This window comes from Barbatula barbatula (genome assembly GCF_947034865.1).
Source record: "Barbatula barbatula genome assembly, chromosome: 3".
Taxonomy (NCBI): Eukaryota; Metazoa; Chordata; class Actinopteri; order Cypriniformes; family Nemacheilidae; genus Barbatula; species Barbatula barbatula.
In genome coordinates this window covers 9,064,633-9,078,020 of record NC_136764.1, presented here as the reverse complement: position 1 = coordinate 9,078,020, position 13,388 = coordinate 9,064,633, and the positions used below count along the sequence as shown (strand labels likewise).

The 13,388-nt window shown below is 37.1% G+C and overlaps 1 protein-coding gene across 1 annotated transcript in view; it reads left to right on the top strand.

The window, feature by feature from the left end:
• Positions 1-3,128, top strand: part of gpc1b (glypican 1b) — a 63,724-nt gene extending 60,596 nt beyond the window's left edge. Inside the window, exon 9 of the mRNA XM_079452751.1 lies at positions 1,273-3,128. Within this exon, the coding sequence (XP_079308877.1) occupies positions 1,273-1,481 (209 nt within the window). The 3' untranslated portion in view covers positions 1,482-3,128. The remainder of the gene's footprint in view (positions 1-1,272) is intronic.
• The last annotated feature ends 10,260 nt before the right edge of the window (positions 3,129-13,388 follow it).

Sequence of the window (13,388 nt, the reverse complement as noted above, 5' to 3'; positions counted from 1 at the left end):
AATAAGACTTTTTTGATATACAGTCAACTTATGGCGCTTTTCCACAGCATAGTATTCCACGGTTGAGATTCCAAACGTACTGTACCGATACCAAAATGTGACGCGTTTACACACAGATCACTGATTGGGCGGAGAGAATCATTACCAGCGTCATTGGATTTGCAACACATGAATTCACATTTTAATACGTAATATTGGCATTTCGTAGTTATATAGAAATTGAGATCCTTAACGCAATGCTAAATGCTACATTAGCTTACCCCCGTGCGCCATCGAGCAAACCAAATGATCGTTGTCTGCTCTTTCCCAAACTCTCTGGTATTTTAGCATTATTTTGTTTTTCTTCCATCCGCCATCGATATGCTCCATTACTCCTGTGTGGGGCGTGTGTTTATGTCGCGTTCACAATGATGCTACGGCAGTAGAGACGGCAAAACGATGACGATAAATGTATAATCCCCATCCACTTTGAAGCTGTACTAAACTGCTGCGGAAAAGCAAACTGAGCCTAAGTGAGCTGTACCGAGCTCGCCGAGTCGTACGATACTTGACAGTTCCATGCAGTGGAAAAGCACCATAAATTGAAAGGCTGAAAAAGAAATGGACTCTAGATAGCATTTTAACAACTTGAATGAAACGTGTGAGATTATTGCATTTCTTTACTCAAGAAAATCTGAGCTCGCATTTATGATTGATAATGTCTTCTATGAGTATTTTAAGGCTAATAATACATTTGTTATTTATAAAACTACAATGAATTGAGCAATGAGGAACTTTATTCTGCCAGTGATTGTTCATACAGGTTGGAAATTACATAAGGGTGAATAAATGATGACAGAATTTACATTTTGGGTGAACTATCACTTTAAAGGTCTAACTAACAAGCACGAAATGATCTACAGCATCAAACAACATTTGAGTTTGTATGTTCAAACTGTTATGTGATACAGGAACTGTTTTACAATGATACAATTATTTAAATAAAACACATTGCTTCTTATATGGCAGAATAAAGTTCCTCATTGCTTAATTATTTAAGCGTGTGAGTTCATTTTGTGGTGAACTATCGCTTTAAAATCGAAATCTCACTTTGACAGAATGTCACCCTTCAAGATATTTGTGATGAATTGAGATAAAATATATCTTTATAATAAAATAAAAATGAATTATGATCTATTTTCAATAAGTTACTCTCCTACACCGTAATGCATTGCTACGGAACCTTCTTGGATCCAAATCTTTTGACACTCTATCACTTGCTCATATCTAAAGGTGATGATATCAGTGGCTCTGGAAGTGGAATGTGCCCTGAGGACCAGTGTCCTCACAATCCACGCCTCGCCGCCCCCAACACGGACAGACCAAAAGTCTACGTCTATCCTCCGGAGAACAAGAAAGTGGTCAAAGGACGAAGCAGCCAGAACCTTCCTTGCATCAGCCTCTACCTTCTCTCACTGGTCACAGTCTTGCTTAGGCGATAATTGACAGGCAGTCCCATCGACTAGGACTGTGTATAGGACTGGGTTGGACTGTGGAGGGGTGGGGTTAGTCACATTGCCAAAACAAACATGCAAACACACATCAGAGGAAACCGGCGAATGCGTTTTTTGTCTTGAATAAGAACACCATGGAATATTCTTAGATCTGTGTACTTTTTGTGGTCTCTTATTTGAAATATGACACCCCTAGAGCCGGTCTTCTGCTTACCTTTATTTGTGTGATGGAAAAGGTCTTTGAGAATGCGCCGTAAATAACTGTATCAATGGCTATGAATATCCGCTTTCAAATGATAATCCACCCCAACAAACAAAATGTCTCTGTTATCCTACTTCACAAACAATAATTTGACACCATATTTATTTATTATTTAAACCCTGATGATTGTAGAAGAAAACCAAGGTAAAAAACCACATCCCAGGCCCTTCGAGCCTGAGAACGTCCTTCAACGATTTTGTGAATTGATCCCAGAGCACAAAACATCTGAACCACCTTCTCGTCTTTGTTTGGAAGCTTTAATAATAATAATGAAAACAACCTATACATGTTACGGAAGACCACTTTCTTTCTCACTTATTGTACAAGTTTCCACACTTCACTTTGCGAACTGTTTTTAGGGGGCGTCTTAAAACAACATGTATTTACTCTGGATGTAAATAAACATACTAACACAGTCACATTTACAGTATATCTTTGAGGAACAGTACTCGAGCAATATTTGGGACGTAATGATGATGCACCAGCAATGAGAAAGAGATGCTCGTGTTTTCATGAACTTATTCACAGCGAGGCTGCACTACATCTTCAAAAGCCGCAGAATAAAAGACTGGACATGTTTTACCAGTCTGGTAGTAATCCTCACAGACGGTGAATCTAGATTCATACTCTACGCAAACTGAAATGTGTGCTTATGTACAGTACCTGCGTAGAGTATGTTTCAGGAAAGATCAGAGGTCAGGTAGATCGTGACCAAGCTCCTTGACTTTGTGAAATCTGAGTGGAAAAAAACACTTCCTGCAGGATGTACATTAATGATGTCATCCGCAGGTGTAGCGTGAAGCTACGGGTCGTGTGGATGATATCACATAATGTGCTGAAGAACAACAATCCCCCCACACTAGTTTGTAATGCTGCACTTTGCATGAGGCACACCGCCGATAGAACCACATCACACGAACAGGGATCAATAGCAGAAAAATATCCTGCAGGCAACGTTATGGATCGTTTGAATGATTTGGATCAGATGTGGTAAAAGAAACAGACCTAAAGGGATCTGAGCTGAAATCAGATTCATTTGTTTGCAGAACAGTGAGAGTTTGGAGTCTGACCCAAGGTCAGGAAACGGTCCCACTTCTAGGTGTGATGCCATAACGCCTTCCTTAGTGATGAATGTGGCTGATATTTTCTAAATGTGCTGACATAAAAAAAAGAAATAATGCATTCTGGTACATACGTCATTATTTCTGTTTGTTGGTTTTCAAATGAACAATAATGGGGAGTGCGTGTTGCAAGGTTGAAAGTAGAGATTAAGAAATTGTTGATGAGGCTGTTGAAAATGATGTGTCCATGTCGTTGTATGTTCTATAAAAAGAGAAACCCTTTGTGTCAATTATAGACATCCTAAGATTTTGAACATGTGTCAAGTTTATTTCATTTGTTTTAAGTTTACACACACACATATCGCATATGTGAGTTACATACTGTACATCTTTTAGGTGAAAACCACATAATTATATATGAAGGGACCTTGAATTATTCCAAGGGCAAATAACTACATTTACTCCAAATATATTACTGTCTAGCTAAAGATTACACATATTTATTTTGATGCTAATATGATAAATTATTTGTATTATAATTTATAGTGAATATTATATGCCAATACAAATGACATATAAACAAACATACAGTATAACGTTATATAAGAGCAGAGGAAATAAAAATAGAAACAAACAAGACCATTATTCAAATAAATCAAGTTAAATGATCTCGATTTGGGTAACTTTGATTAAAATAAATGTTTGAGTTCATATTACGATCTCCAATAATGTTGATGTTTGATTGCAGACTTGACAAATCTGAGCTCAGTTTGTTGAGATAAATCGAAATATGGGTGAGATCTGGCTATTTTTTAAGGAGAAATATCTGAGGCGCAGGAAACTGAAGCAAAACGATCCTGTTACTCTCCAATTAATGTCTATGATATTAATGCAACTTCATCTGTAATTTTCCTTACTAATGGACAATAACTTTTAATATCAGCTTGGTGGCTTTTAAAGTCTTAAGATCTTAAAAAGTTAAAAGATCTTACACCCAGACATGTAAGGATTGTTCAGTTGTGTTCACATGGAGGAATATGACTCAAATGTTTCCCAGTGCCAATCACACAAACTCCAACCCACAAACACACACAATGTCAATGACCAAAAAACCCATCAAAGGCCTCTAACATTCGTAGCAGAGTATTTTTAAGACATAAATCACGATACATCCCACAAACCCTTTAGCACTGCAATCGTACACATATGGATGTTGTGAAGCTGTCTATAAATTCGTTTTATGGCTTTTCATTGAATTCATTAAAAAATGAAACTTTAAACAGCCTCTTTGTTTCTACAGGTTACATGACTCAAGTCATTTATGCAGTAACTGATTCCATGAATATTTCAGCGTTATGAAGCCACTTTCACTCTTTAACTTTATGGCAAAAGCTTTGAACAAACCCACGTTGCCCTTTTAAGATGGTTTCATCGCACATCTCCCGGGTAGAGCCCATCTGGGCGCTCTGCAGAATGATGATGTCAACAGCCACTTCCTGTCTAATTGTGCCAATCCGTTCATGCCAGAGAATCTGCTCTGGGATCAGTAGTGTCTCATTGATTATTCTGCCTAATCTCATTTGTTCTACCAGCCTCTCTCTCTAGCTATGGTTGGCCAACCATGTTTCTCTTTCTCTGACTGCTGATCAGTTGTCCGTGTTCATTTCGGCCAATTGCGGAGGTTGATCACAAAAGCGGGCATCATATCCCTGTTGTGGGCAGCTCTGCGTGGTTCCTCAGAGACAAGACTCCCATCTCTGATTCCGGGACTAAAATAGCATCTCATGCCTTCCTAAAACACATATGCTCAATACAACAGATGGCGGTGTCTACATTCAGCACTGCCTGAACATCGAAAATGTATATTTAACTCCTCCCCTTTAACTGTCAGTCTGGTGCCAGTCCATTTCGAAGTGCAACGGCTGTAATTCGCACAACAAACGCAAAGAATGTTTATCACCACCTGTGGAATACAAGTTTTAGTCAGACCGTCACAGCAAGTTCAAAAGTCATTTTATTGCATTTGCGGTTTGGCGCTGAAAATCTCAGACATGTTTCTGTCTAATAAACATTCCTTTCACGCTAGACTAAATAGACCGTTGCTGTTATTTATCCGCGTCAGCAAACTTTACACTGATGGCATTTCACATCGAAAGCACCATGAACCCGTTGACAGAATGAAGTTCCTTTAAAATATTTTGTTCAGTATCTATAGAAACACTCACTTTAAATCTTCTAAATGCTTGACTGAATACGTCCTTTGGCTTTACTACCTATGAGAAGGCCTAATACGTCACTTTGACAGAAGAAAGTGATGCTCCTGCAGGGCCTGCGGTGGTTGACCAGCCAACGGCCAGGCGTTTTTATCCCCCCACTCCAGGCCCAACTTACAACAAACCAATCAAAACGGCAGGGCAAAATAAAGCCCCGCCCTACATTTTTTCCAATTTCAGATCCGTTTCACTCGGATACACGTCACGATATGGAAAATAAGTCAATTGCAACTTCCGTTTCATGGTGATTTTAAGCATATGCCCACGCATGTGCTTAAGCCTTACATATGTACCTTTAAATGTATCTTGACTTTTTCAAACTCTTTCATGAAAGTACACAACACATCCCTTGCCGTAAGATCTCCGAGATCTTTGAGCCTGAGCATCGAGGGAAACATCACAGCCATTTTAAGCCAGCAGGCAAAAGTCCACCCCTGCACCTCTAATACAGGTATTACTTTGGACACACACTGTTGAGTTGGCGATTTGATATGACACGAACACAAAAATCCAATCCTGTTTTACAATGTGATGTACATTTCACCTGACTGTTGTTCTGTTAGAAATAAGCATTGAAGATCACATGTAAGACAAGCATCTGCTGTCATCTAGTGTCCCTTTATAATACTGCATGTATTTAAAGCAATATTACAGGTTCAGTGTGCACATTTCATTTATATTGCTTTATTGGTGCTTTCTACTCTCAGATGTTAGGGTTGACAAAAAAACACAATTCTAATTTCTCAGACTCTTCCTTAACTTCTAAGACACCCTTCAAAGGTCTAAAAATCTCACCCACATGGTGATATTTTGAAGAGGACATACCAATAAAGATGGCTTCTTTATACAGATTGCGAGGGGGTGAAAGCTTCTCAGACATGTTGGTTCTGGGATGATCAAACCCACAGGTTAGATGATGTATTTTGACCTGAAAAACACATGTGAAGAGCAATGACTTATCAGACTTATCAAAGGATTGTAAAATTATAAATGATCAGTTTTATTTGTTTATGTAGATGTATGTAGATGTCATAGTGCAGACAATATTTAAATTTAAAGTTTATTTTTACTGTAAAATGATTTAGACTTGGATGAATTCAATAAGAACGTGTCCATTATGAATCACTTTGATAAATAGATCTGACTGCTGTGTTTGACATTATATGTTTGTAATATCATTGTGGCATTTTGTAAGCAAAAATCTTAATTCAATTGCTTGTGTTTTTTTATTTTCTTTTATTTGCGTCAAAGAAACTTCAAAGTTAGTTTTTGTCAGAGATCTCATTAGATATTTCTGCTGGTTTCATGTTTTGAAGTTTTGTAGTTTCCTCTTTGACCACTGGTAGGCAGCGCAGCATAGATTTATGATAAAGTGCTCACTGTTGAATGTTCTGCAGTACTGTAGCAAAAACTGTTGAACATCTTACTTAGATCACTGCAATAAAAACGTACCAAAAGGTGCCACAGTACTTCCTTTTAATATAACAAGCGTGGTAGATGATACCCTTTAGTATCCTGGTATATCTTCAAGTACCGATAGTTTGTTCACATTCCAACTATCACTGTTTAGTGCTATATTTTCTTAAGGCTGCATTATTGGATGAAAATCCCAAATCTAATTATATGTGGGGGTGTGTTTGTGCATTTACCTGAGGAAACATGTTTTATGGTGAGTTATAAAAATAATGTGCGCACAAACGTGCTGTGGACCCACTGATGTAATCCCCAGCAATCCTGAAGAACATTAGGTTCCAGACTTGCAGAAAGAGTTTGTCTCTTAGGATAAAACTGACTGTACAGTAAACAGTGCTGAGGTCAGGTGTGCAGAGTCTTCAAACTTAATAAAAAAATGGCCTCTGGTGGTTTCCCTTAAGGCACACTTTATGAATTACATCTGAAGTGCTGCCCAGATGTAAGCAAACTGACAGATTCATTACCATAGTGCTGATACAGATTCACTTATTTCAAGTCTATGTGACGTTCAATCGACTACTTAAAACAAACTACAACCCCCTCTCTCTCTCTCCCTCTCATTACTTATTTAAGTCTTACTTTATGGAAATAGTTTTTTGCATATAGTGACCACAGATATAAAAGCCATCAGAAAGCATAAACGACAACATGGTCGAGCAAACTTCTTTAAATTGTACTCATTGTAGTTGAAAGGACTTTAGTATTCTTAAGCACTTTGCTGCTAAAAGAGGTCACAACATTACAAAGGTTTCGTAATTATTAATGTATAGAAATGCAAAACTGAGTAAAACAAGTTATTTTTGCAAGCGAAAGATTACGTTTCAATGTCACGTATCTCCAATCTCTCGTAGTGAAGAAAAAGGTGCAGGACTTGACACTGGCTAAATGATTCCAGATATGTGTACAATGAGAACGCTAGAATTATAAATATTCACGTTTAGTCTTGAAACAGTGTTGAACTTGCGCTCCATTGAATTGTGGAATACTGTATTCTGTCGTCTGATTATATTTTGCATGAAGTAGTGAAGGTCATCCGTCTCTTTTAAGCATACAGAACATTTGCATAGTTTGCATGATTACTTTGGCAGATAAACAGATATAGGATATAGCTGCCGTTCATTTACCAGGAAAACTGATGAAGCTATTCAACACGAATATATATATATATATATATATATATATATATATATATATATATATATATATTCAGAAAAACATAAATATTTATTCAAATGTTGTTTAATACGCATTTACTGACTAATGTAACAGTAATTGTGCATTACAATCTAATGTCTGCTGTATTCATTTTTCTTTTCTTAATTTACAGTATTAAGGACGCGAGGGAGTTCTCTGCAAACCAATGCTGTACAGTTTTCGTTCCCGTGTTCTCCTAAATGACCCTGGCCACCCAAACAGCCCTCATTCGTCCAGTGATACACACAGAAAAAGGACAATAAGAACTTGGTTGTACCATCGCTGAGGGAACATAGCCCCAGTTACATTAACCTGAAGGACCTGCAACCATCTGTCCAGCATTAAACCATCTAAGACCTACTGCCAAAATGGCCTTTAAAAACCTACACGTGATGAACATATAACTTCTATGTGGTCAGATTCATTTGGACGATCAAATTATGCGTGTTGAGTATGTGCTGGAGCAAACGGTCAATGAAAAGCAGCAAATAACAGTCAAATGCTGTATTTACATTTGATTGACGTAAATAAATTACCTTCCCTGAGCTATAGCAACAGGTAATATATCTCCCATCACTCAAGGGAGCAAATCCTTTACCGGCATAGATATGGATTACGCCACAGTGGTTATTTTTAATACTAAACACAGCCCTTAGGGCGAGGCGTTCGTTGAAATATTTCAATAAGGATGTGCTACATTTCCATCAGCGATGGAACCGCTCCGGCGTGTCTGCGTTTTCAATTTGCATTCCCTAATGCTGTTGTTTCCTTTCCAGATGCCTGGAGCGGCGAGCCTTTCCAAACCATTGTCTGCAATCGCTTCCCAGCAAGGTCGTGGATCAGTGGGTCCACGGGTCCACAACCCCACCCACCCTTGAACACACCATACACACACACGCACACACACACATCAGTTCTGATTGGCCCATCCATCAGGTCTCCAACAAGCACTGAATCCTGGGACTATGGGGAAAATGAAAAATCATTGACTAGGAAATTGGCAAGTAAAAGACCTCACTGCAATTTAACAGAATCTCAACACATTGTGAAGGAGAGAAGCTGTAGAGTCTATGGGAAGAAAAATGGAAAGACAGAGAGTGAGTGAGAGAGCGAGAGTAAAAAAAGCCCTGTTTTGAATATCAGATTTAGTATGAAAATGAACAGCTGTCTGTTTAACGCGTAGATGGTAAAAACAAAGACAGCACCGAATGAGGACAAGATGCTTTTGTGGCACATTTCATTGACTATTCAACTCATACGAAGCAGTTTGTCAATGCCCTGTATGTCTTTATCATTTGTTGATGTAAACATGGTGCTCGCAACCCTGAGACCATGGGTTCGAATTCCAGGTAATGCATGAACTGATCAAAAGCGACGTAAATTACTTTGGATAAAAGTATTGCATGAATGTATTTAAAAGTACTTTGCCGTTTTGGCTTCCTTGAATGTAAGTGCGTTAGATTGCATCAGATCAAAATCTCATCACCAGGAAAAGCAATGGACTACATGAATGCATGTGTCATGAACGTCTGTAACGCAAATGATGCTTGCAAGTTACATGCTGAAGTTCAATAATGAGGATTAAGTGTTTAAATCCCTAAATCTTAATTTGACCAAAAGCAATGGTGCTTGCCATGAGGCAATACAGATGTGTATTATTAATAATAAAAGTACGCAAACTTGCATCCAAACACAAATACTGAGAAACAAGGTAACCTTGATTTGTTTCTTCCAAGATAAGCTTTTTTGTATTCATTTGTTTACTTACTATGGACACACAGAATATTTTGACAGAGAATTGCGAATGGCCTGTTCTAAATCTCTAGAGATGACTGGAGCCGTTGCTCTAAAATGTCGACACGACCGAGAGGCCAGTCTGGATAACATTTTCTCAGAATTGCTCATCAGTATCCGGCTTGGACAGTGTCCTAGATTTTTGTTCTCTGATTGGTGGACCCACAGGGTCAAATGCAGCAGGTGAGTTTTTGTAAAAGGTGCGCAGGTCATTTCATGCGAGGTTGCTTTGTGGGAAGTGTCTCTGCAATTAGCTTCTGTTGCCAAAAATTGTTTCGAAAGTGATTAAGGTCATTTTGAAAGGGTGTCTGCTATACAAGTAAGAGATGGAATCTAATGCATCTCAAATCTCTCCTCTCTCCTATCTTCCCCCTTACTGAAATGAAAAAAAAAACTGTATTTCATTACTGCGATAGAAATGTTGAGTTTATACTCTTTAAAGGAAAAGTTCATCTCAAAATCGAAATTGTGTGATTTTTCACTCACCCACATGACGTTCAACAAGTTTTAGGACCTCTCAACTTCTCAAATGTCAAATATACTTTAAAATGTCTTTTTTATTCATTAAAAGGCTGTCCTGATGTCAGTATCTGTAGTTTTATACTTACTGTTACAGTAATGGCACTCGTCCTGAACATATTTATTATGATTATTGTTTATCAATCGGCATATATTAAAGACCAAATACAGTACAATTTACAATTCAAATGATATATTTTTATGTTGTACTAATTTATTGTATGAATGAGAATGAAATATTTGATGGCAATCTTACTGAAGCAGTAACAAAAGCCTTGTATTGTTTATGCAATATATTACAAGTTCTACGGTCACAAGATGAACAGTGACCTAGACATTTTATTTCAGTTTTTCAAAGAAAATGATCATACATATATATCTGTGGTTAATACTACAGTGGGTATCTATAGCTTGAATCCTGGACAATAATTGAATGTTTATGAAACTTTATAGATTTCGCACTATGGGAAGGTAGAATACAGTGTTTACAGCCATAAGCATATAAACACATCAATCTGTTCTGCAGGCTTATTTTAGATCAACTCTTAAGAAACAAGTGCTTCATTTGAATTGCGAGTCTTTTATAAGTATTTAGTCAAAGCGTAAAATCTTGTGGAAATAAATAAACCAATCTTATTTCTGAAATAAGTGTCAGAGGCAGACAATGCCTTCTTAGGGATCAATATTTCATTTCACCAAAATGCGATCGATCCTACCGTAGTCCCCTGGCTTGCTCAGAAATATTTTAGCTGTTTGCGAAATGATGTCTGGTGTCACGCTCTGACATTTTTTGCTGTGCATCTGTCCTCAGGCTATTTTGCATGCTGTCATGCACATGATAAGAAATATTATGGGATGGCCCAGCAGTGTCTGTATTGATGTAAAGCTATTCCTGTGGTTCTGTGTGAGCGAGAGGCCGGTCAACAGTAAAGGTCACATCTCGAATCAGAAGGTCAACGTGTTGACTATCAGCCTGGCTGCCTATATTGTATACGTGTATACACGTACACTTGATAATTAGATCCAATCGCATTTATGTTTACCACGGGATACAGTGTCAACACTATATTTCCTCAGTTTTAAAGGTGAAGAAGCATTAAAGATTAAATGAACAATTTCTTTCCAATTAATCTGTCAACCAAACATTTCAATAAATTATTCAAATATTAGTGGCAGGAGATTTGATCGGTGTTAAGAAGGTATTAAATGACTATGATACGAGAGGTTTCCTTTTAAACAATTATTTGTGATCACCACATACTTCACTACTGAGTACAAGATAAAAAGCATCTATGTCTAACCTGATTTTTAACCACATTCATAAAAAATGTATTGATTTGATTTGGAGAATATAAATAGCACGTGTTTGGCATTACTTTGGAAGACAGAATTCTCTAATTACATAAAATTATGAATTTATTTTGTTATGAACCTCTAAAATGCAGCAGGAATCCGTATTTTATGCACTTAAAAAATGTATGAATACTTAACAGTATATTGAAACTCTGTATTGTTGTCTGAGCTTACACGTTATTCTATTTTAATGTATTTGTAAACAGTTCTTTTGTAAAATGAACAGTACACAATATACCCTTATTGTTATTTATTCATAAAAAAGTCCAGTTGAAAAATAGTCATTTCTGTAAAACGAGGTGCACCCAAAATGTTGATTGTTTCAAAAAATGTGGTTGAGAAAAACCAAAACGTAACAGTATGTATGCTTTTATTTTGAAAAACGTGCCTGGTTGTTTCAGATTTTTTTCTATTTTAGCCAGTCAGAGCTGAGATGTTATTGAGAAATGGGCGTGGTCAAGAAAAGAGCGTTTTTGTTTAGATGAGACTGTTAGTTAAAGTTTGTAAATGAATGTGGATTAACTTTGGACCAAATGCGGATTTACAAAATTTAGGATCAACAGTGCGAGATAAGCATGCTTTCTATGTTTTTGCCATATATTTTACAATAACTACATATGTCGTGTTTGTATCGCGATTTCGTTATAGGTTAACGTTCAGCATTGTTGACTGCTAACGCTAGTCTGAAATAACTGTTGCGCATTGTTGATTGGATTGCAGTTTGACGTTTTAAGTTTTTAACTATATACAATTATTATTATAACTATTATAGCTTTTTGTGCCACCACATGGAATTGAGTAATGTTTTCAAAAAGTTTTTAATTCAAAAATGTTCAAAATATTGACAATTTTCAAACATGTCACAATGTAGTGATCGTTCCATTTGTCTTTAGGTTAGGTTGGGATAAAGTAAAGAAACGAATAATGATATATCATACATCACCTTTACAATAAATTAAAGTTGAAACAGTCCGGTAAAATAGTATTTTTGACCTGACTAATGTAGCTTTTAAACTTTAATTCTAGTCAATAATGATATCTGGACTAACAATGTCACAATATGCCGGTATTGACGGTAATTGTGATAATTCCAAAATATAATTGTCGATATTGTAATATCTTATGTCATATTTGATGCTGTAATTCAGCACTTCAATTTAAGAACCTAAATTTCTTCTTCATTGGCCAAAAAACCCAAACTGAACATGGCTTTCACTTATAGCATTATTTATTTGTGTTTAAAACAGTTCGGAAGATATTGTAATGATCATTATCGTAAATTATTTTGCCCATGATAGCCGTATGGTGAAAATCTGATGTTGTGATATCCCTAATGCAGCCCTCAGTCTTGCAATATTCAGTGCCGGAGGCTAGAGGCTTCTGAATATTTAAACCCTTGCTTACTAATGGTTTATCAAAAGCTGGCCTTCTGCTCTTTAAATCTGTTTTAGTGTCTTCTTTGTTCAGTGTCTCTCAATCTCTCTCTCGTCTGGCCACTGCTGGCAGCTCTGCTCTTCAATCTAATGATGCTGTAATTGAACCTTACCCAGATAGCCATCGTGTGATAATGGAACGGCTCTGCGCTGCCGAAGCAATCTCGGGGTGAAATGATTTGTTTGTCTAAATGCTCATCTTTCTCCTTGTGCAGTGAGAATAAGATGGTGTGGAGTGTTGCCTCTTGCTCTTATCACGGATATTCTTATTGGCAGTATGTATGGACCATACTACCCAGGCCGACAGATAATGGCTGTAATCTTATAGATGGTTTTGGGATACAGACCAAGACAGCCGTGCTTCTGTTGGTACTCTATCTAGTTTTACATGGTGTCTAGCTGGTCCACAATGTTTGTTTAGGTTTAGGTTTGATCAGTTGGACTTTTTTAAGCCTTAAATGTATGAATGTTTAACCAATCATCATTTTATTTTCATGTATTTAGTGACACGTATGTAAAATGCACAGTATTCT